This window comes from Diadema setosum, chromosome 9, assembly GCF_964275005.1.
Source record: "Diadema setosum chromosome 9, eeDiaSeto1, whole genome shotgun sequence".
NCBI lineage: Eukaryota > Metazoa > Echinodermata > Echinoidea > Diadematoida > Diadematidae > Diadema > Diadema setosum.
The window spans coordinates 23,500,984-23,526,166 of record NC_092693.1 but is presented as its reverse complement, the minus strand read 5'-3'; the positions used below and the strand labels follow the sequence as shown (position 1 = coordinate 23,526,166).

The window sequence follows — 25,183 nt, the reverse complement described above, 5'->3', positions numbered from 1 at the left end:
GTCAGCCTCAGGAAGCCGGAACAAGAGAGTAACAAAGAAATAAAGAACACGTCAGTGTATCCTGCCTGCACTAATGGTAATCATAATCGAGCTCCAAGCAGAGAAAAATTGTGGAAAATGTGGCTTTTGCGATTATATACCAGATTTATATTTTGTGAAACAGTGAGTTGGGAACAGCAATCCTGTTGACGGTATTACACATGCGCTCTTCATGCATGGAGATTTCTCTGCATGCTGTCGTATATACGTTTACTGACATATTTGTATCAATAAGAATCTTCCACTGGATTTTTAAATTCTCTTAGGAATACCGCAGAAGGTCTGTATCTACACGGAGGTTATTTTCGTCTGCTTTGACATGAGCTTGCTGAGGGTAGTCCGGCCATCCTCCGTCTGCCAGTGGGCGATCTTGGCCGCGGTGATCGCCGGGGTCCTGGCGGAGTCGCAGACGATCCTAGAAGGAGATGTGACCACCGCCGACGAAGACGAGACGACCCTCCTCCACGGCGACTCGATGTCCTCCAGGTGAGAAGAACGTCTCTTAATAATAAGGTCTTATTTACCCAGGGTAGCCTCTTCGGTGTTGCCACTGCTCTACCAGAGGACCCTGTTATTATTATTACCCTATAGCGTTACCAGGTACCCATTTATACACCTGGGTCGATCGAGAGGGACATGGTGGGTAAAAAACATCTTGTCCAAGGACGTAAGCACTGGGCGGGAATCGAACTCTGGTCCTGTCGTATTGTCCTTCATATCCCATCTTCCCTCTATCATTTTCTATTGAGGATTGATGAAAGATAGATGATGTGAGGAAACCGTTTCACTCTCAGCTCACCCTCGATCTCCCCTCTTCCCCCTCTTTTTATCTTATGATACCTGATGCAATAATCCTTTGATGCAACTTACATGCGAAGCCATGCTGGGATGATGAACTTAGATTGTGTGCCCATGGAGCATATAGCTCCATGGTGAGCCATAAGAGGTGCCATTTGGTGTATATACATCAGTTTCACAATATCATAAAATAAAATTTGGGTAAGTATGCTCTCGTGCAAGTAAAAACAGCATGGATTCTACTACATCATGGCGGATCTAACAGGAGGCTGCCTTGTTCTGAGGTTGGGTAGCGCAGCTCCTCGGAATGATGTTGGGTCAACAGTAGTTACTATAGGTCCCGGCAGAATGATTCCACATTCTTATGGCTCTTGTTTAGAATGAATAGGCCTCCTTATGAGAAGCGATGGTGGATCTAGGAACTCTGTATCTCTCTCCTGTGTTTTCCTGTCTCTATTCTATGTCTTCATGTAAGTTCAGAATGCTTCAAACATGAAATAAACCTAATATCAGCAGACATCGCACTGCCCCTGCATGACGAGGCTGCTTTTCATTTCAACATGTATTACTCTTCCCATTACACTTTTGTACTTCTTTGTAGCTCTCACATTTTTTTTTTCTTCGGGGGATGGAAAACGGAAAAGTTCCGCCACCCCTCTCTTGTCACTAAAAACCGGATAGATTTTCTTCGTGTTAGAAACCCTCCTTACCCGTAGAAGCCTGAGGCTCCATTGTAATTTGAATAATCATCAAGACAGATTGAGAGATACCTCATTAGTATGCTCAATTTGCATAAGATAACCTCCTTTGGTGTACGTCACATATAATAACATGAAAGTCTTCTCAAACCATTTTGTTTTTAGTTACCCCAAAAGGTCACTCTAAACAGCACCAAAGCCATAATAGCTTCAATTTTCATAAGTTGATTTCTTTCTGCTACATAGAATGGATACTGAACAGGATGCTGTGACGCTTCCCCCCCCCCCCCCCATTTTCTTTCATTTCATTCATTTCATTTCATTTATTTCATTTCCAACAACATTTTCATGCACAAAATAACACAACATCAATGCAATGTAGGAACAAAGAAAAACACGTGAAGTTGACAATACTACGCATCACAAAAGCAAAGTAAACAATGAAAATTGAATTGAAACTAAAGTTGCAGGAAATGGAGGAGACATGCTAAAAAGCTAAGCTTGTATTTTGCAGTCTCCTCGTGGACAAAAAGACTAAATAACATCAAAAAGCAATTAGCTAGACATAATATAAAAGGTGTACAACACATACAGACCTATACATATAAACAAACAAACAGACGGACAAACAAACACAAGCAACCTCTCTTGTAAAGAGAAAGATAGAGAGAGAAAAACAAAACACAGTAAAGGAAAAGAGGAAAAGAGGAAATTATTTTGAACGAAGAAACAGAAAGAGACAAGAGGACAGGGAAAGGCGAGAAAGGAGAAGAGATGAAAGGTCTATACCAGCACACGCGAGGCACATGATGCGGTGGATCACCGAGGTATATGTACATAATGTAGGAAAGGAATAGATAAAAGGAAAGAATGAGTATAACGAATATAAAAGAGAGCTCAAAATTAAGGCTAATTAAAATATAACTCATTCAACTATATAAGAATATATGAACAACTTCTTCAGTTTAAATGTGAATATGTTTAAACTTAGAACTTGTGTTTAAACTTAGAACTTGTTTAAACTTAGAACTTGTTGAACTTAGATCTTTCTCTCTATTACTGTAATCATTCTAAAAACGTGTAAAAATATGATTTCTTGTATATTTTTTTTTAGATATAGGGCCTACTCTGCAGAGTTTCCACAATGCGTCGTCAGCATTAATGCTATCAGGCTACCTGGTTCTTGAACAGAAAAAAAAAAAGATCGATTGCCTAAAAACTGTCGACAGGATTTATGGGTTTCATACAAATTAACGCAAATAAAAAGAATAGCCTTGATAACACTTTAAAGCAAAAAAAAAATGGTAGTGGGGCTCATCGTAAACGGTCTGTAATTTGCGCTGAGGCAATTAGCAACACGCTATAACCTCGAATACTTCATTTAGTAAGTACATTGCACAGTTTGCTGTGGTTGACATGATCAATGTTCACCCATACATGCACGGGCATGGTTGTAAATGTAATGCGCCTCATGGTTTGATCATAGACAACCTATTCCAATTGATAAGAGCGATGAACCCATTGATTTTCTCTGTCGCTGTCTTGTCTCTGCTCATCTTTTCCTCTTTCTCTCTCTTTATTGTGAAATATTTGGCAGAGAACACGACAAGCAATTGTTGTGCAGCTCCTTATCGTGTTTATGTGGGTCTTTTGAATGATATCATGTTGTTAGTATACCCCGCTTTATTTTATTTATCCTTCTCAGACACAAGTGAAATTTTTGAGTGGCAGACTTGTTTAACAGCCCAAGAGGTGACAATGTTATATTACATGGCATTCGTATTCTCTCGCTGAGTTCAGTTGACGAATTGAGGCTCGATGTAAGTGATTGGGATATGTACACTATAGCTTTGTATGTTTTCAATCATGGGGTGCAACTTGATCTATGTTCTCAAATATGTGGCGGCTTTTTCAGCCTCGGGTGACAACATAATAGTTATCTCGGCAGTCATGGGACTCAACTTCCACACGTGTTAACCTGGATGAAAATAAGATGCTGCCCTCCACCAGACAAAATAAACTGCTTGCACAATACAAGGCATATACTATCACACCGTATATGAAATATGTTCGGGTGTGGAAAGTGTCCACATACAGGATTGTACACGATTGTCCCTTCTATCTAAGCATGAACGCGAATTCATAGAATCTGATGCGTTTGGGGTCGGGATGGGGTGTGACAGCATAATACATACTCATCAAGGGGAAAATTTACTGACTCTTTCGGACCTCCTTGCATAAATTATATGCTCTTTTTTTTTGTAGGGGATTTAGGGGTGGTGGTGTTACTCACGTCAGTTCTTGCTATTTCCACTTCAACTTTACCCAGATCTCTAAAACGATAAAACGATATGATAGCGATTCAACGTTTACAACAATAAACATCACATGCGTTTAAAGGACAAGTTCACCTTCATAGACATGTGGGTTGAGTGAATGCAGCAATATTAGTAGAACACATCAGTGAGATTTTGAGGAAATCGGACAATCCGTTCAAAAGTTTTGAAAGTTACGAAGTTTTTGTGCAGTCACCGCTGGATGAGAAGACTACTGCAGTGTATGATGTCACATGCGTACAACAATATAAGGAAAATATAAAGAGAATTTCACAAATTTCATCTTTTGGAAAAAGTACACATTCCCTTGACTCGTTACTGACATATGTTATGGGTAATATCATTCCCATTGCCTTTAGAAAGAGGCAAGTCAAGTGCTCTTTTATTATGCGAAAAAAGTGAAAATATGTTGAATTTTCTTTACATTTTCTTTATACTGTTGTACTCATATGACATCACGAGCCTTAGTAGTCTCCTCATCCAGCGGTTCCAACACAAGAGTTTTAAAAAATCATAACTTTTGCATCGATTGTCCAATTTTCCTCAAACTTTCACTGATGTGTTCTACTAATATTGCTGCATTCTCTCAATCCTTAAGTTTATGACGGTGAAATTGTCCTTTAACCTGCACAGGGATTGATTTGAGTATTATAGACCTATCAAACTTGTCTGGGCTGAGGAAGTATGATCACATCACCACTGTCCTGGCTAAGCTGCATTGACTTCCAATCAAGAACAGAGTTTATTTCAAGATTCTACTGCTCACTTTCAAGGCCATTCGTGGTATGGCCCTATTATACCTGTCTTCCCTAATCGAGCGGCGTCAGCCTCGCCCTGGCCGTCGTTCATCTGGCCTTACTCTCCAGATACCCACTACACATCTCAAGGGATATGGAGACCGGGCATTTTCTTCTATTGCTCCTGGCCTGTGGAACTCTCTCCCATCTTTTCTCCTTGAAATTGACAAACTGGATCACTTCAAGCCTCACTCAAGACTCACATATTTCATCAGGCATTCAATTGCTAGCTCTCTTTGAGGAGGGCGCCTTTGAATGTTTCTACAATTCATATGGTGCTACACAAATGCTGTGGATCATCATTATCGTCATCATCTTCGGGATTTGTTCACCAAGGATGTATCGGCCTAATACAAGTAAAATGGACTTGAGGTCATACCAGCTTTAAAAAAAAAATGACTTGGAAAAGGCGATTTCTACTGCGACAGTTTTACTTTTACTCTTCTTACCGTAGCTATTCTTTTTCAAAGTAAAGAGAAAAAGAAACAAAAAGAAACCCTGCGAGGAAACAGTGAACATAAACAGAAATACATGAGTGTCCATGTTATTTACAATGCAGAGTCAATTGGATTTGGCGGTCCTGAAAGGGTTCAGGGATCCTGAACACGGACAAAACGGCTAGCGCTGTTGGACTATTGTTAATGCCTTTTACTTTATATGCCGTATACATAACGCCAATGTCATTGTATTTACCGGTTCTGAGAGAGTTAATGATGTGGTCAGCTTCTGAACACAAGACGTTCTGGTTAATGTCCAGACTTTTTCTCAGAAACGAGAACTAGCACATTCTTCAGGCTGACCGCTGTAACCACCATCGCCACCTTCGTTTCAGTTTGCAACTGACCCCGTTGTTATCATTCTATTCTCCTCTTCCAGACCACCAACAAGCAACATTGATGTCCATCGCCAATGTGCGTCATCTTTGAAAACTTAAAGAAAATAAACTTGTCACTATGTCTTGTCACAAACAACCGCGCACGGCAGAGAGAACATAATATACCTCATTCTGTCTCTGTGATTGATGACACACAGACATACACAAACATACACATACAGACATACAAACACACACGCACACCCACAGAGGATCACACTCAGTTGCGGTTTCTTCTCCGTTGTAAAGAAGAAAAAAACATGACTATGGCCATGACTATGACGGAGTGTCCCCCATGCATCTGCAGTCTCTGAAACACAAAGCACGTACATTAAAAGCAGTCTAGTCTGTCCGACTCCACGTGCTACGACGTGGAATGCTAAAGAGAATGTGACCATGACTGGAACGGAAACACATCAGCTCTCATTTAAGAAAATCTTCCCAAAACTTGTCTATTGATGATATTTTGCATAGAAATGGCATGCGTCACATCTGAGAGAAAAAGAAGTAAAAGAACATGTTTATTGATGGTCCTTCCGTTTCCTATCATTCTGTCACTCTCGATTACTTCTACATGTGTTAGTCACCTTCAGATGATCACAATCATCTCCCAAATACATCATTGGCAACATGGACTGAACGTTCGGAGTGCAGTCTCCCCCGTTAGCTGTTCTCATCACTCACATTGCAAAAACATCGGTGTCAAATTTAACACCACGGGTGTTAAATCTAACACCGATCAAGTGTCAATAGAAGACCATACGGACAGGTGTAGAAAGTATGTTGAGATGCTGTTGAAAAGTATTCACCTGGCACTTCGTAGTGTTAATTTGATCTGTAGCTTGTGATATTTTTGATACTGCGCTGGTGTTAATTGAGCAATGACACCGCATGGTGTTGATTTGATATTGCTGGTGTTAATGTCAATGGTATAATACCCGTCCAGTTTCAATAGGAGACCACACCAAGTGGTGTTACTGAAGCGTAAATAAAAATGTTCACAGCTTTTTCTTTTTTTTTTCCAAAAATGAAGTACTTTATCGGAAAGTACTTGATCGTCTTGTTGAAGTTCAAAATCAACAAGAAGAACATTAACTAATTACCAATCTGAAAATATTGTTTGTGTTAATTAAACACCACATAAGAGCACCAGAAATTTAGAACTCGGTGTTTCACAATTAATACCGCACTTTTTGCAGTGTAATAACTTCCCTGTTTGCGAGGGTGCTATTAATGTTATGATTACGAGTAGAAACTTTCTATAATCACTGAGATGAGCTTGAAACTTTGATACCAAACTGTCATCTAGCTCATGTTTGCAATTAAATGTTGGTGCTGTCTTTAAGGAACTGAGGCCTACATTGCCAGCTCACATTCTGCATCCTACGTCGGATCATAATCCAGCTATAGAGGTCAAAGTCAAGCCGGACCGTCGCGAGCACAACACATCGAAGTGCCTCGGATTTCCTTTGTTGGGTCACCACGTAATCCAGCAATGCATTACACCTTGACCGCAAGGGAGGATTATTGCCCTGAAATAATGATCAAGGAACGCAGACGTGAGAAAAAGAAAGGAGCAAAGAAAAAGAGAGATAAAGAGACAGAGGGGGAGAGATGGAGGGAAAGAGACAGAGAAGGAGAGAGAAATTTATTCTTATAGATAGAGAGAGAAAGATAGAGAGATAGAGGGGAGAGATGGAATATCACAGAGAATGGCACAGGCACGCGTCACGTGACTAGTCAAGATGTCGACGGCCTGTTGAACAACCATTTCCGTCCTCGGGAAATCCCCATGGTAAAAATGTTTGCTTGGAACATTACAACCAGAGAGTCTAATTGGATGTGCGAAGGAATCAAGGACAAGTGTAACTGCTTTTACCACGTGACTAGTGACGTCATCGCAGTGGAGATCAGGCGCTTCTCGCAAATATTTGAACGCAGACTGTCAGGTGCTCCGTCTCAAGGTTAGAGGAAGTGGAGACATTGAGGTCATCCTTTGTCAAATCGTGGGGCCTCATGTTCAGACCGAGGAGGTACAGTACAAGGCTCGCCTATCTCCGGGGTCAAAAGATAATGAAACCCATGCAGAGAAATGTTTAACTGTAAAGTGGCTATGATACCATCATATATGATATAGACTTTGTTTTATGTTATTTTACCCCAAAAAAAAGACAAATATAAAAAAAAAATTGAGAAAAGCAATATTGATGCAACTTCGACCACTCTGTTTGCTTGATTATTTAACGCCAACGTGAAATTGGAGGGCCGTTTTACTTTTGAGAATGCCAAGATCGATCGAACACACGAGTAGCACTGGTTTAAGAATACCCTTGCACTTATTATTATGGCATGCGTAGTTTCTCGTAGTAAAGATGGCGATTTATTTTGACTGAGCTTTTCAACACGGTGGTCCCCAAGCGAGGATATCTAGATAGGCGGGTAGCTTTGCCCAGGCATTTTGTGTTGACAGTAGGTGGCTATTGTTGAGCACATCAATCGCCACCCTGATATTTCTGGAAATATTAGACCCAGCGAGATTCAAGAAGTTCTGTGATATTCCGTCCTACATCGACATCGAGTGGAAAATGGAATTATTCTCACGCCTCAACAAAACATACAAGCACTGCGCTTCCTTTTGAAGTCCATCGCGCCAAGAAATCAAAGAAATTTGAAAATCAGGAGAATAGACTTAAAAAAAAAAAAAGACCCACAGAGGTCATGTTGTTATTTCACTGTCCAGAGTTCGTGGTTTACGATTGCTTGTTGTCCAATATTCCTTTACATGGAGGCGGGAGAGAAAGGGGGACATCCTACGAGACCGACACCCACGAGTCATACAGCCCACGAGTTCGACATTGGAAAAAAAAAATCCAGGAGTCATACAACACATGAGTTCGATGCTATATAGACAAATAACGCCCATGAGTTCGACACTATAAGGTAAAAACAGCCCACGAGTTCGATATCATGTGACAACACGGGGCTTAATGTGTCGGTCTCGTGGGCCTTGTTTGCTTAGTGTCGAATTCATGGGCTGTATGACTCGTGGGTTGTATAACTCGTGTCTGTATGACTCATGGGCTGTATGACTCGTGGGCTGTATAATATGATTCGGTGGTGTCGTGATATACACCGGTGAAAGAGACGCGTATGACTTTGGCACCAAACTAGAAATTTGAGGATGAAACAGCGTGAAAGAAGCATAAAAGGTGAACCATGGTACAAATAATAGATCATTGTGACAGTTTAGATGAGAATTGATTGGCAAGAAGTAGGACTGTCATCTCTCTGGTGCGGTCTAGATATCCTGCTTTTACTTTTCAATATATGAAGACTTCCTAATCAAACGTGCGCTTGAAAGCCTGTACTTTCTCATGTAAACTCTATCTGGCAAGTTCATTAGATTCATTTTGCCATAAAACATTGATGGGGTAGCCACAATGTACGATGATTTATGCAAGCGCTGTATCAAGATGGTTAAGCGCATTAAGCTAAGTTAAGTTGGTGAGTGTCATGATTTCACTCGCACAGACCCATCGTTCCCTATTCGTGACGAACGTATGCGATGCTGAAACCCGGATAGTTCCGTTCCTGGATAAATCTATTTCCGACTTGTCAATCCAATTTCCCATTCCGGAGACCCATGTTCCTCACAGAGTGCGAACAGACAGAAGTGCATTCACACAGGGAGGTGACAGCTTCTTCCCAGGTTGAACGGTGTTTTCTTTTTGTCCCCCCCTTTTTTTTTCTTATAGTTGCCTCATTATTATTCATTATTGTTCATTCTCAGTCAGCTGTAAGTTTTATGGGTTGTCTCTTGTTTTCTTCTGCTTTGTTTTGTTGTTTGAGATTTTTCTTCTTTGAGTGAGAGTTGGAATAACAGCGCACCGACTGTCCACGGCACATAATCAGTCCATCATCGGCTTATCATGTTAATGAGATCTTTCTTCCTCTTAAAAACATCATCCCATTCTGCTGAAGTCTTAAATCAATCAAACTAACATTAGTGTGTCTACCCTCCCCCCCCCCTAATTCTTGGCGAGATTCATTGCGTGTAGACAGGGAGGTGTCACCTCCCTGGTGTAGACCAAACTTTACCAAACTCTTTCGAGGATTAACAAAAAAAAAAAAATGAATATATAGAATAAAGAAAGATTTTGTAATGTTACTATGACAATTCACCGGAATAGTCAGTCAGCCGTAACTTACTCTCATCTTGAAAGCAGACGAATGTGTCTCAAGTGGTCGATTCACAAAGCAGGATAATGCTAGAAAAGTTAAGCAGCCAATCAGCGTTCACGATCGCCTACAAAAAGATACAAGGACAGGAAATCAGTAAGTTTTCCCTCCTGAGTTTACCATTGTCTCTCTACGAACCCGCAGACAATTCTGACAACGAATAATGATATCTCCAGTGATATTAGTTATTTGTGCTTTAAACAGTTTACTTATGTATGGGCTTTATTCTCTCCTCAAGGTTACCTGACGACATGCACTTTAGAATTTCCTGTATAACGAGGTTCTGCAAGTTTTTGAATAATTTCCCCGCAAACGAAGATCTCATCGGATAGCAGTTTATTAACCTACTTTGAAATGAGTGAGTTACTCTAGTGACTTGTTATTACATGAAGGAGATGTTTTCCGAAATAACACTTCATTCTTTGAGCGTGTGGCAAGTATTCGTATAGCTACGGCTGTGATCAATACTAGTATCCTCTCTCATACGACGTGTACACCGCTCGAGGTAACGAAGAGTAATCGTGGCCGCAGCGCGTTCCGGCGCGTCTTCGTGTCTGTCGTTGCGGCGAATGATGGCGTAATTGATAGAGTGTCGCGCGCAGCTGCTTGATGAATCAATAATCACAAGCCAACGCAGAGCATCCAGGGAGAGGCTTTCTTTTTTTTTTCTTTTTTTTAGGGGGGGGGGGGATCAGTGAGTGAACCTGATTACATGCTATCTCTGACAGAAAGACACATGTCACTCACTCAATTTCGACCACTGAAAACCTCAATTTGCTCGTTGCTATAAAGGATACAACGTCTTCCTTCCTCCCCTAATTTGCGGCGCCTGCCAGAGAACTCTTCACATAAGCTCAAGGGATAGCAAGGGATTACGTATCACAACCATTACTTGCATCAGCTGACTGTCGGACGACTGTCCTTGCCGACATTCCGGTCAATATTGCCAGATTCCGGGAAAAAAGTCACAAGAAAAAAAGAAAAAACTGATTTTAAAAAATGGTTTCTGAAATCAAACCCACACATTTATCACAAGTAAAGAAGCCAAACGTTAAGGGATGATTATGGTTTTTATTGTGATAAGGATTCAGATTTTAACTTTTTGTGAGATGATTAGAAATCTCTTACATGAAATAGCAAGGATCGTACAATTCTAGGAGGAATTAAGAATTTAAGGTGTTGAAATCGCTGAGATATCCTCAAAACAAAGTGGTGCTAATAAAAGGCGGGACCCACCACAGGGGCGGATCTAGCTTTTTATAAAGGAGGGGGTTGGGGCGGTATGCGAGAGGAGCGGGGGGGGGGAGGGTGTGGGAGGGGGGTGTCCCCCCTCCCACAGTAGGGAGAATTGTTGAAAATCTGTGTGTGAAAATGGCGTTTTCTTGCGTCTAAAATACCACTATTTTCGGTATAGAGGTCATTGCCATAAATAGAAAAAGATAAAATTACAAGTTGAAAAAAATGAGATAAGATTTAAAAAAAAATGGTCCCCGGATTTTTCAAAGAGCGATGGCATTCTCTTTGCCTTCCCCAGAGAGTCTAAATATTTTACGTTTTTATTTCATGGTTCTTCTTCAATATATTTGTCATTGCTTGATTTCCAACAACAACAACAACAACAACAAAAGAAGACACGTTCCTTGCTTTTATATGCGCCTTAAATATTGGCACTGGCACTTACTAAAAAAATAGATGAAATAAAAAAGACCACCCTAGATACCACTGATGTTGATAAACCCATTTCAGAAAAGAATTGGGAATGTTTTAAAATAAACAATTGTGTGTTGTGTCTAGGTTTATCTCTTGCTGGTATGAAATCCTAACTCATGTTATACCATATCATGAGTCACTTTGTCTAAGGTTTATTCTCGTCAAATAAGACGATTATTTTCTTTCATGTTTCTGGGGTACACAACATTGTTGTCATCATCATCGGCTGCATTCGATAGTGTGCCAAGTAGCTTTCTTAATGTCAAAATTTTCTCCCATTTAATCTTTAGACATATATAAAATCGCTGTAAACACCTTGTGACATCAAACTACACCAGAAATCTGTTGTTTATGTAGCTCCGTTTGCTTTTAGAATAAAAAACATCTTTGTTTGAAATGACGCAATCTTCTCTTTATACTTCAATCTTTTCTTGAAAACATTTTGAGGAGACAATGCCCAGATGTTGCCGTTTGAGGTTTTTAGGAAACGATCACAGAAAACTTTTAAAAAATGATTTGCTTTTGTTTCATGACCAACGTTGAGCATGAGATGTGTTAAATCAGTTTAAACCATTAAAAGTAACCTGAAACTTGCATTTGAATTCAATCAGTCAGTGTCTATATATATAGTATATATATATGTATATATATATATATATATATATATATATATATATATATATATATATATTCATTTCCATTTCCTTTCAGCAAAGTTCGATGATTTCAACGTTTTGAATTGGCTGGTCCTCATAATGGATAATACATAATATGGTTTATGTATCACGCCATTATCCTGAAGAATAAAATCTTAGTCTATATAGCGATGCTGTATAATAGCATGCAGATTTAGACACCATTGAAAATAACTATTTAATCAAAATGGGAATGTGTATGGGAGGAAGAGGAGAGGAATTCCAGTTCACTTATATGTTACTCTGATAAGAAAGAGTAAAATCTTACAAAAATTTGATGAAAATCGGATAAAAATTAGGAAAATTACGGATTTGTGAAGTTTCACTAATTTCTGCAGAGCAGTTCGATATGAATATTACAAATCATTAGCTGATGATGACAGTTATCAAAGGGTAAAACATGATGTCATTCCTGATTGAATAATTTTAAGATGATGACAGTCAGATAATAATCAGGATGTGAAACTGGGTGCGTAAAATTTTGTTTGAATAAAAAACTGGAAAATTCAAATTTTAAACCTTTATGGCAAGTCGTGAAGGGATGACGTCGATGACGTCATCACTTAACTTTTTGCATTTTTATGTTGGCTGTTCAAGAACCGTTTCCTGAAAAAATAGTGAAGCTTTAAAATGTCATAATTTCCTTATTTCTGATCCGATTCTAATCAAATTTTCATTGTTTTGCTAAGAATATTTTGCTCCTTCTTTTCAGACTGACTTTCAATCACACTGGAATTCTCCTTTAATACAAGAAATGAGTCCCGTGTATAGTCGTGAATTCGTATATTATGTAGTAGTATGTGTATGTGTGTGGGTACATTTGTGATTGCATGCGTGTATGTGTTTGAGATGAGACACATTAATCAAACACACAAACTGAATGCCCATGTAGAAATGAAATGCATGGACTGTGTAAAGTAGTGAACACAATGCAAACTTGCTGTATTATCCCCTTGACAATGATAGCTGCGACACGAATGAGTAATGATATTCCATCACGCCTTTCGCGCCAATTTCGCGGCACTTTAATGATGGCTAATTGCTCGACATCCAGGGCGTACAAGATAAAATCCCCCTTTACGACCATTCGGGAGATGAAGCGAACCGTTGTCAGGGCTCTCACCTGTTCGTCTCTTCAAACATTGTTAAGAGAGAAATAACATTTGTATAATCCAGCCTTTGGCAATACCCAGGAAATGGTTTGATTGCCGCCAAATCTTTGCCAGAAAGGAGAAGACGTCTTGTGTTAAGACCCCATCACTGCAATTTCGAGGGGAAATGATGACTTAAATCAATGCGTCTTTGTTATAATGTGACTTCCCTATGCTCTGTCACTCTGCAATGCGCCGACCACATTTTGTTTGGTTACAATATAGAACGAAGTGCACCTTCTGTTGAATCGTCTGACCATGGGGTTGAACACACCATGAATAATCTTGCAGCTCCTCGCTTGTGATAATGTATATTTCCACATTTATGAGACGGTAAAACAAGAAGTGGCGAACAACATTTAAATTTAATTCAAATCATCAGTGAAAGAAAATGAAAGAAAAACAAATCTTGTTAGTATAAAAAACGTGAAGATGTACTATTAAAATCAAATCTTCTAGAATGAAGTGTGCATGCCTGTGTATATCCAACCTTTCTACATAAGGAGGGCATCCTTACGTGAAGTCATTCGAAATTGAAAGAGGCGTAGATAAAAGTCATATTTATGGATGCATAATTAGACCTATGTTCTGCAGAATGTTATATTCATGTCATCATTTGTCTTTTCGTGCTTTAGAAACCACACCGTTCGACAGCAATGTGTGCATATGGAATTGATTTCAATTTTCTTGAACTCTTCAGTGGTTATCCATTACTTTTCATAAAAAAATGTCCCCTACTCATACACTTTTTTGAACGCTAATTGACGTTTTTCCTACTATTAACTAACTTACTTACGACGTACTTCCTGATAGCGCAGCCTTTTTATTGGCAAAACGAGGTGTTTTCATTTATGAGTGTTTGCTGGTGTGAAAATTGAAACTCGCGCCTAATTAATCATCGTCATTTCCATCCTCAAGTGGCTTGACAACAAAGGCAGAATGTGTGTATGTGATGTGAAACTGACATCAACACAATTTAATGACCTGGATCGTTACAATGTATTTTTATGCGCTATCTGCACGAGTGCAGCTTGCCAGACGTATGATTGTACTTATCTGATTTATCAGATTGTTGCAGACGGCTGCGTACAAGGGAGGAGACTATTAAAATTCCGCGCCATCACACCCTTTGCCCCATGCACGCACGATGGCGCCACAACGGACACAAATTATGCACTTGGCTATGAAATGAGTTTCAGAATGGATAATAGCCCCACTATAATGAACGTTGGTATTCCTTTCTGCAGCGCATGCGGTTCCCATGTACATTATTACATGGTCATGAATTATGTAGGCCTGTAAAGGGTAAATATAACACATACCTCTGGGTTGCATGGCAACCCATGTATCAGTTACCATGGTTACATGGAGTAAAGCTGAAGATAAACATGAACGTCCTGACATTAGGTTCATTAAGGAGATACCAACCACCAACAACAGACTGACACGTGTCTTAATTCAATTGTTTCCATAATAAATTGACACGTGGTACTTACATGCTCCCGAACTAATCCCGCTCACACTCTATATATATATATATATATATATATATATATTTCTCTTCTCTTTTCACGTGATTTCCCTGAGCCTTTTGCATTATTTCACATATTTACTCAAAGCCCACACATTTTGTTTTCCCGAGGTCGCCATCAGAAACAAGAAAGTGCTTATGATGATGGTCTTGTATTTTTCACATATTTTCCCCCCATGATATTGGATTGGATTCATTGATGATGTTCCAGTGTAAGTGATTTTAAAGCATCACGTCATGTATTACGTATTTTTGAAGAAAAAAAAAATCTGTTAAAAATAGGAAATTAAACAAACGAAACAGGTGCAAGTGTAGTTAGAATTCCATCAGGTTAATCGTCAAAATATAGATTTGTGGTAATGCGCAGTCATGATATAATTTTGAAACAATGAGACTATCCCCAAAAAACACAAAAACAAATAATAACAAATGCAGTGATTTAAAATGACAATATGAAATTACACAAATAGATAAACATAAGCAATATTGTATTGAGCAGTACACATACAGAAACATGCACCCCGTGGCCCAGTAAATAACAGAGATTATTGAATGCAGGAGCCACCACCGTGAGAGATTATTGTTGATTATTACAAGATAAGATATGTAAAGATAACAGATAACCATTTTTATACTTCTGTTTTCCCTGGAGTATTTGTCCCATAAAAAAGAAACTCACTTTGAAACCTCCAGGGGGGCAAATAACCGGCCCCCTCTCCCCCAATCGTTGCGACGGGCGTACCGTCCTGTGGTACATCACTTGTCAAAGGCAACAATAATAATAACGGTGAACTTGACCTTTCATTTCATTTCGCAGGGTGAAACGAGAGTACACGAACAATCGGGCGGCGCGGAGGCGAGTCTTTAAGCAGACGGATCTCAACGGTGACGGCCTCGTGACACGGCGGGAATACGTCATGCGCAACGGGAACATGACGGAAGAGGAACTCGACATCCTGTTCGGAGAGTTCGACATCGACGGGGACCTCAGCCTGTCTCAAGACGAGTTCGTCAGACACGGGTTCCTCTGGGTCGCTGCCCCAGGTGGGTGATTCACTGCAAAACGGAAGAAAAGGGACATTGTGAAGGGGAGGAAGTATTCATGATTGACGATTATGTGTGTGTGTGTGTGTGCGTGCGTGTGTGTGCGATGTGTGTGTTTGTGTGTGTTTGTTTGTTTGGTTTTTTTTTTTTTTGTGTGTGTGTGTGTGTGTGAATGGGTAATCAAAGTGCTGAGGCAAAGTGAGTAAAGGCTCCGAGCTCGTATAACCAGGAGGGTCTGGGCCCCATTTCATAAAGAATAGGAAAAAAATAATGATACGAATAGCAACTCTTGCTGGTATGGCAAGTGTCATGGTAACGATAAGAATCCTGTATATCGATGTAGATTTTGATTCATCCAGGTAGTATGCTAAAAGCGTGCAAATTAAATCTGTTCGACTGGACTTCCTTGTGAAAATCACGGAGAGAACAGTTTCGTGACTCGTCACTAAATTCTTCAGCTCTGTCTGGCTGGCGAGCATTTACCCGTGGAGGGTGAATGGGCTATGTTACTGCCTTTATTGTCCGCACGTCGAGGAATTTTGCGGATCACCGACTTGTATGTTGGTGAAAGGTTCGCCAGCCAGACAGAGCTGAAGAAGTGACTCGGACGAGTCACGAAACTGTTCTCTCCGTGATTTTCACAAGTAAGTCCAGGCGAACAGATTTAATTTACACGCTTTTTGATAAGAATCCTGGTTCCTGATTTACTGATGCTACGGGAAGTTGTCATTTTCTGAAGAATTGCTATCTTTACAAATTAAATGGAGTCCAGGCCCCGTTTCATAAAAGATGTCAGGATGTCAACTCTTGCTGGAATGACAACTTCCTACAGCAACAGCCAATCAGGAAGCTGCATTCATGTCGTTACCATGACAATTGACATTCCAGCAAGAGTTGTTATCATATCAACTTTTTATGAAACGGGGCCCAGGTCCATACATTGCTACCTGTCACATGGGGTAGTAATGAAAGTGACAGGGCCCATGGTACAACCAGTCTAGGGAGGTGGGAAGAGCCTTTCTATACTTCCCTGGTACAACCTACAGTGCCTGCACTAAGAGACGTGGCCATCAGATAAGACCACAATATCTATATTGGTAGACATGTATGTGTTTTATCAAAAAGAAAAGAAACCTGCGCTAAGACGAGTGGTGTCTTATATTTTTCAATTAATTTATCACTACTCAAAAGAACCAATTTAACTACACTTGTATGTAAAGATACCTTTGTCAATGTTTGTTCCTTGATTACTAGAGCAGCTATGCACCTGAATCAGGGAGGTAGTCCCCTCCCTACCTGAATTTACCTGTGACTTCGTTCGTATCATGCACCCAGAATGCGAGCTAGAATCCGTCCAGCGGTGCGACGACGAGTTCGTCTACCTGATACGAGCGGCCGAGCCAACTGGAAGTGCAGAAGGAGGCCAACAAAGCCGGCTGTGCCAAGCATTCCAGGTACAGTACGGAATCTTAGAGTGAAAATTAATGATACGCCATGATCAAGTTTACTAAAAGCATTTAGCAAACAAACAAAAAAGTTCAGCTTTCGTCAAAATCAATCCCGAAAGAAAAATCGACAAAGTGAAAGAAGAAAGCCATGGAAGTTGTCCCAGAACAGTAATATTAATGACGGTCACATGATTATGCAAATGAGATGGTGTGATGGCGATAATAACATAATCCTTTGGTTATGTGTGGTTTGTTTTATTTGTTTCATCTTATTTCTTCTGGCGCATAAACTCTGGTATGTCTCTTTCGTTCATCTATAGCATGTTTTCTTTTTCTCAAATCCTTAACGAGGCCGGTATCCAAATCAAACTCAGCCTGTGACAGTGGTTTCCCGTATTTTTTCTGTCATTAATAATATTATGTGATGTAGTGTATGATTTGAGTTCTTTGTATTATAATACTATAACATAACACATTGTAGTATTCTACACAATATTGATAACATTATTATGAGAATGAGCATATTTTGTTTTAATACTCATATTACGTTGTATCATTTTGAATACTTTGATATGATATTGTCATTTGTTAGTGTGCGTAGAAGAAGAAAAGATAATGACAGTTTAATCAAATCGAATCATCTATTGTTCCTTTCTGCAGACATACTATGATTGCATCAAACATGAACAGGTGTCTTGTGACATGACGGCCTACTCACAGGCCGTGCTCGATCTTGTGATCACCTACCGCACCGTCCACTTCTGCCCCGACCTCGATCCCGTGCCCATCCTCTCCCTCCCCAGCCCCGACGATGATGGGACAGATGCGGATGACGGAGACAACGTCGTGGGCAACATCGCCACCCCGGTGGAGGTCCCCGTCGACCTGTCGGAATTCATTTCGTCGGACCAGGAGCACGACGCTGATGACGATTTCGTGGTGGAGTACAGACCGAAGAGGGCTGACACCGAAGGTAAATCATGCATGTACCGTACATGAACGCGTGTACTATACCTGCATGGCTGTACATCTGTGGGTGCACCTTATTATGGATAAGACTCTAGACACATATTTAAAGGGATGGTAGATAGTTTTCGTTGAGATGTGGAATTCAGATTTAAACTTTTTGTGAGAAAATTAGAAACCACACATGAAACATTAAAGAGCATACAATTCTAAGAGGAATTCAAAGTTTTATTTTGATGAAAATCGGTTTTGAAATGGCTGAGATTTCAAAACACAAAGTAAAACAAAGTGGTCCTAATGAAAGGTTGGTCCCACCTTTTATTAGGACCTTTTTGTTTTTGGATATCTGAGCCACTTCAAAACGAATTTTCATGAAATAAACTTTTTATTTCTCTTAGAATTTTATGTTCTTTAATATTTCATAGGAGGTTTCTCGTTATCGCTCAAAAAGTTGGAAACCTGAAACCCCATCTCAACCAAAACTATACCATCCCTTTAAAGGCTAGTGCGTAGATCCTCGGACGGGGCCTAGTATACTCGTACTGTGTTCCTCATGGCAATGGTTGGGTAATGGACATGGCAGGGTCCCTCTAGTGGAATGGTACCGACGCTGTAGCGACTATACCCTGTGTAAATAAGACAAGTTTTACCCAGTCATAACGCCTGACTTTCTCGCCCTCTCTCTCTCCCTCCTTCTCCCTCTCTGTCTGTTTGTCTGTCTCTCTTTCTTTTCTCCTCTCTACCATTCTCTGACGCTCACAATCATTCAAAGTTTAGTTTAAAAAACAAAACTTTTATTCTGACACTATATACATAGTGTCTGACTTTCTCGCCCTCTCTCTCTCCCTCCTTCTCCCTCTCTGTCTGTTTGTCTGTCTCTCTTTCTTTTCTCCTCTCTACCATTCTCTGACGCTCACAATCATTCAAAGTTTAGTTTAAAAAACAAAACTTTTATTCTGACACTATATACATATGTCGTTAAAAATGGGCTGAGTCGGTTTCCATCCGTCACACACTAGTAGCCAATGATAGGTTGCTATTATATAAGTCAATACTTACCAGCAACTCGTTTCTGATGAAAAATGGAGGTCAATGAGGGTGAACGCCTTGTAGGGACTCCATACAAATTGGTATGCTAAACATGTAATGTACGGAACTGAACATGACATTATTTCAAGATATTAAATCACTGACAAAATGATATGTCGGTCACAAGCTATTTGAGGGCCTACCTCAAGTATAAGGGAACGAAAACTTAAATAATGAAAGATTTAGTTCAATTTTAGTTCGGTTAACAAACAATGGGTTTATACACAGAACAACCTGCGTCATTGTATGGGCGATTAAACTTAGGATATTCATGCACAAATGCACGATTGGTCTGGAAGGATCAGAGCTGTTTCATTGTTAGTAATGAGGCCTGTTTGACTGAAATCAGCCTGTACATGTATTACAATGTGGACTAGGACTCAATGAAGGAAGATAAAGCTATTGCATGAAATACAATCTACTCCACATACGATGTGACTAGCACTGATTTCCCAATGCGTTAAATTGTAGATGTGTACCACCTTTTCAGTTGCTGCGATCACTGAAAGTTTGCCGTTCGCCGCGACAAAACAGAGGTTTCCTAAACATGTACATTTATTTAGTCATCCCTTTCCTAATGCTGTGTTTAAACCATGTTCCCGGCGGCCATGGCAGTCACGTTTCATTCCACCGTGGACAAAACGGGATGGCCGTGAGATAAAGCGGTGAGATTGCCGTGTATGCCGTGTCAGATTTTTAAACTGTTAAAAAGATACCACGGCAGTCCCGGTGCTAATGAGAAACCTTGTAGGCCGCAATAAAACGGGATAACTCATCAAAGCGTGACAGCCCGTAACAGGTCGTATCAAAACTTAGAGGCGGTCCGTCGTGGGACGCCAAGGAAAATATTGTGTAGTCCAGCCTGACCAGACGCCATGAGAACGGAGTCTTACAACAGCAGCAGCCTTATTTTCATCGGTGCGAGAACTGGAACGAACAAGACGAGAATGATAATAATAATAATAATAATAATAATAATAATAATAATAATAATAATAATAATAATAATAATAATAATAATAATAATAATTACATTTATATGGCGCTTCATACTGGCGTTTCTAAGCGCACTTGTGCTATTCATGCAAAAAGACTAGAAAACTAGAAAACACAATAACATTAACAAAACCAGCATATTAACAGTAACAAAAGGAAAAAGAAAAAAAAATACCGTCTTCCCACGGCGCACCACGTGCCGGGGAAACGGGGCTGCCGTGGCCGCCGGGAACATTATGCAAACGTAGACTGATCGCAGAAATTTGGTTTTCGACTTGTGTGCTGCAGTAAATTGTATTAAGGTTAATGTGAATAATTCATTCATTTATTTTCTGTTTTACCATGAAAATTATTAACAGATGATCCCGAAGTAGCGCAGTCTGCTGGCGACGGGGAAAGAAACTGCACCATGCCAACTATGATAGCGTGCTCGGCGGCGTTCCACCAGAAGTTACAGAGGCACGCACACGACTTCTGCGAAGGCCTGCTGCATTACGGGCACTGCCTGAAACAAGAGGGGGCGCACTGCACGGAATTCGACCTGCTCAACGTGAAAGCCAATCTGCAGATGTGGTTGACCCTACACCGACAGCTCGGGATCTGTTGATCGGAGAATTTTAGTTTTTCCTGCCTGCGCTGACACTGTTTGACCGCCTGTATGAGACAATCTGCAATGAGTTGCGCTAATTTTATAGGCTAGTTTTGATATGTGCGTTTTTATTTATAGACGTATTCTTCCCATACGTCTCTAATAACGGACCTGGACGTAATTGCCTGGATGCATTGGCCGCAAATAGATAAATTATCTTTTTTTTTGTGTGTGAAATCAAAACAAACATCGTTGCTTGTGAAATTAATCAAAAAACCAATTTTAAAATGTACCGCCCGTCAACCATCTACATGTACTATCACTGACTAATTTTTTAAAGTATAATGATATGTGTTGTAACCGTGAAGAATGTGTCTTAGGAGACTGCTTCAATTGCAGAAACGTATTTGTTGGCTAGTATAGTGATGTATAGTGAAAAAAAAAATAATAGGTACAGGTGTATGAGTATATCCTTTTCAAAGGTTACCCTTGGCCACCCACAACAATGGCGAATATGTTTGCATGTTTTTGTTAGTTTGTTCCTGACGTTTTACAAGATGTGAATAGAATTGACGTGCGCAATACAGATTCCTTCGATGTTGGAAGATGTATGTTGAAGGAAATTACTGTAGGGGAGTTTGAAATCCTTTTGCCTATCAATTATTCTCATATATTTTCCACGATCCCCCCCCCCCCCGCCAAGTTGGCAAAAGCTTAAAAGTTACAACTTTCTGCAGACGTTTCTCCTGACCAGCGTTGAGTGGGATATGATAATATACTCTTAATCACATATTTTGTGTGTTGTATTATCAATTATTGTCTGATGCACTTCCATCTTGCCTTACAGGGCGAAGTCTAGAGTGGAATTCAAAAATTTCCTTTAAAAAAATCGGACCTAAACTAAGAAAGTTGTAGAATTTCGAAGTTTCGTGTGTTTTCACGAGTCAGTGATAGAAGTCGCAACCACATGAGAAGTAATGATTTTATCACGTCACAAACCATCCATTAAAACTGAGAATTTAATGCAAATACGGATATATTTTAAAAGCAAATACCGATATACATTTGAGATTGATTTAAGCTGCTGAAAATTGAAGAAAGTAATCAAATAATATGACGTAATTTTATCAATATCTTCAAAACAATTTCTTGTTATGTGACGAGTGCAGTAGTGTTTAATGGATTATTTTAGTGTCCTTACTTTAAAAAGAAAAACAATTTGATGTCCTTTAAGGAAAACAAAACTCGAAGATTACGTCTTTTCTGATTTTGCATTAAAACAACCGAATATTTTAAACTCTTCTCCAATGGCCTTTCCTTAAAATGAAATAAGAAAATTATGTCTTGTTGTAGTTAAGTAAACCGACAGTTGGTTGAAACTGTTTATTCATTTATCTGTGTATGAGGCCCCAATATCAAGCTCGGCTTACTGGGGATCCTCCTGTATGGTACCTTGACTTTTTGTTTATTATCATTATGTCTTCGTTCTTTGTCACAAAGATTTGATTACCTGTCATGTGCAAAATCAGCCATGAATTATTATGAATCATGTGTTTATTTTTGAAAGTGATCAGAGTTGATTATATTGTGCCATACAGAAACAATAAAATGAAATGAAATGAAATGAATGTCCCCTTTGCATTGAATTATTATAATCTTGTAATATGGTTCTTGTAACAATGTTTGTGTACACAAGAAGGGTTGAATACATGTATTGTTAAGAGATGAGAACTTTGAAATTCCATGACATTATTGTGTTCAGTTTGATTTAGACTATATTTTACCACTTGTTCATCCGATTTTTGCACCATTTTGTGAAAGTTCACTTAAACGATGTTTCAAATTATACTGTAAAGGGAACACTGTCATGTTGAAGGACGCGAATTCATTAGAAAACACTGATCTATATTTCAGCAACTTTAGTGGAATGTTAAGATGTATAATGTGAAGATTGAATAAGCATCCACCTCCCCACCCCAACAACTTCTACCACCACCATCACCGATCACTTTCGCCGGGGAAAGAGTAGTGACTAGTTCTAGGATCAGTTAATGTTGTCGCTGATTCGGTGACTAAGCTATGATCGTCATAACGATTTTGTATGGATGATCTTTGCGCTTTGTTTTGTTTTTGTTTTGTTACATGTACTGTGCTTGTGTATTATAGTTTGTTGCAGAATGACAGATCCTGTATGTATAAAAGGAGGCCTAATTAACAAAATATATCGGCCCGCATGGTGAATTTTTCACCCGCGCCGTTGTGTGAATACACTAATAAAAAAGAACGAAAATGAGTGAAAGTGATTTTCGCTGTCGCATATAAGATATGAAAGGAATAATCGTCCGTTTCCCTCCCCTTTCTCTCTCTCTCTCTGTCCGTTTCTAAAAATGAAAACCTGTCTTGTAACGTCCTTTGCTTCACTGAGTGACCCGAATACCTTCAGGTATGCAATCGAATGAAAAGTAAATAATAACTTATTTATGACCCCTGTGTTTTTATGCACATTGACAAGACGACGTTCGGCAGCGCTGTACAGACTATACCTTGCTCGTATACCACATCACAGGCGGATAGCATAGAGAGAATGTGAATGGCTAAAAAGAATTGGAACAATGCACGAGCAAAATTGATATACATTGACATTTCTTCTCATGTGTTTTAAATGCTGATTGATGTTTGCTTTGAATATTTCTGTTGTTGTTATGTTACATTCATGAAGTGATATAAGCATACAATGCTTTCATTTGTCAACTGTTTTGAAAGGAGACTTTGTGTATTAAAACTGAATAAAAACAACAAAAAAAAGTTTCTTGACTGTTATTGAGAATGTATAGCTATGTTTTGTTTTTATTATCTACAGTATGTAGGCATATAGCTTTCCAAAGTGTTTCTTCAAATTGTTACCAGAGAATGTTGCCAAGCAACGACAGTTTACATACCGTATGCAGAAACACTGTCAAACACTGCAACAGTGCACTGAAATTTGAGTACAGCAATGATGGTCAAACTATTTAGTGTAGATTCCTGTCCTATACCTCGAATGATGTGCAAACTGTTACCATTTCTCAAATACATCAGCTGTAGGAGCCAGTAGATTCTTGTCCTACCTCGAATGATGTGCAAACTTACTTGAACCATTTCTCAAATACATTAGATGTAGGACCCAGTCAATTTGGCATCAAGTTTGCAAAGTGTAATTCTACTCGGTGCTCATACTGACTTTAACTAAAAACAAAGCTGAATAAACTAAAATCAATCGACAGTCAAGAAGGGGGAAAATGAACAAACATCAACAAAATCAATGTCGAACATTAAAGGGATGGTACAGTATCGGTTGAGATGAGAATTGGGCTTTGACTTCCTCTTAAAATGGTATGCTCTGTACTATTTCATAAGTATTTTCTTGGTATCTCGCAAAAAGTTTATTTGAAGAAAATCGGGTTTGGAATGACTGAAACATCCAAAAACAAAGTAAAACAAAGCGATCGTAATAAAATGTGGGTCCGACACTTTATTAGAATAGCTCTGTTTTGGATATCTCAACCATTTCAAAACCAATTTTCATCATAATAATCATTGAATTCCTCATGGAATTACATGCTCTTTCATATTTCATAAGAGGTTTCTCATTATCTCACCAAAAAATGTTAGAAATCTGAAATTAGGTCTCAACCAAAACTATACGATCCATTTAAGAGAATTTGTAAAGTTATGAAAGTTAGTGTATTGTTTCCCTTAACAATTATAGTACAATATACATGTATTACAACTACAAGTACACATTTTTCATCGAATTTATTGAGGTAGTAGTGCCATCACCCTACAAGTTTCCTTTTGATCTACAATACACCTAAGTCTCATTAAAAAAAAATTAAAATTGTGTAAACTGGAATCAAAACGGGATTATTATGAAATTGTTAGCATTCTACCATCTGGTTTTATTTGACTCTGTTGAGGTAAACTTTGATTTTATCCGTTCTAGTTTACTAAATCAGTCTATTTATCAAAGTCGATTCGAACACGGAGTAGTCTTATGTACTGCAATGTTACAGTGAGTGATTGTGAAGGCTTGAAGTATCAATACAGTACCTCGTGTGGATGTTGATGTCTGTGGAGAAAATGCAGACTGACGAATACAATAAAACGATTAGTGATTTTATAGCATATTTGTAGGGGAAATAAG

At 39.2% G+C, this 25,183-nt stretch overlaps 1 protein-coding gene across 1 annotated transcript; it reads left to right on the top strand.

Moving 5' to 3' along the window:
• The first annotated feature begins 311 nt into the window (after positions 1–311).
• On the top strand, positions 312–23,789 carry LOC140232501 (uncharacterized). The gene is made up of 5 exons (XM_072312594.1): positions 312–525; positions 15,686–15,912; positions 17,248–17,366; positions 18,021–18,333; positions 20,771–23,789. Exons 1-5 carry the CDS (start codon positions 359–361, stop codon positions 21,016–21,018), a joined length of 1,074 nt encoding a protein of 357 aa, XP_072168695.1. The 5' UTR covers positions 312–358; the 3' UTR covers positions 21,019–23,789.
• Positions 23,790–25,183: the final 1,394 nt, after the last annotated feature.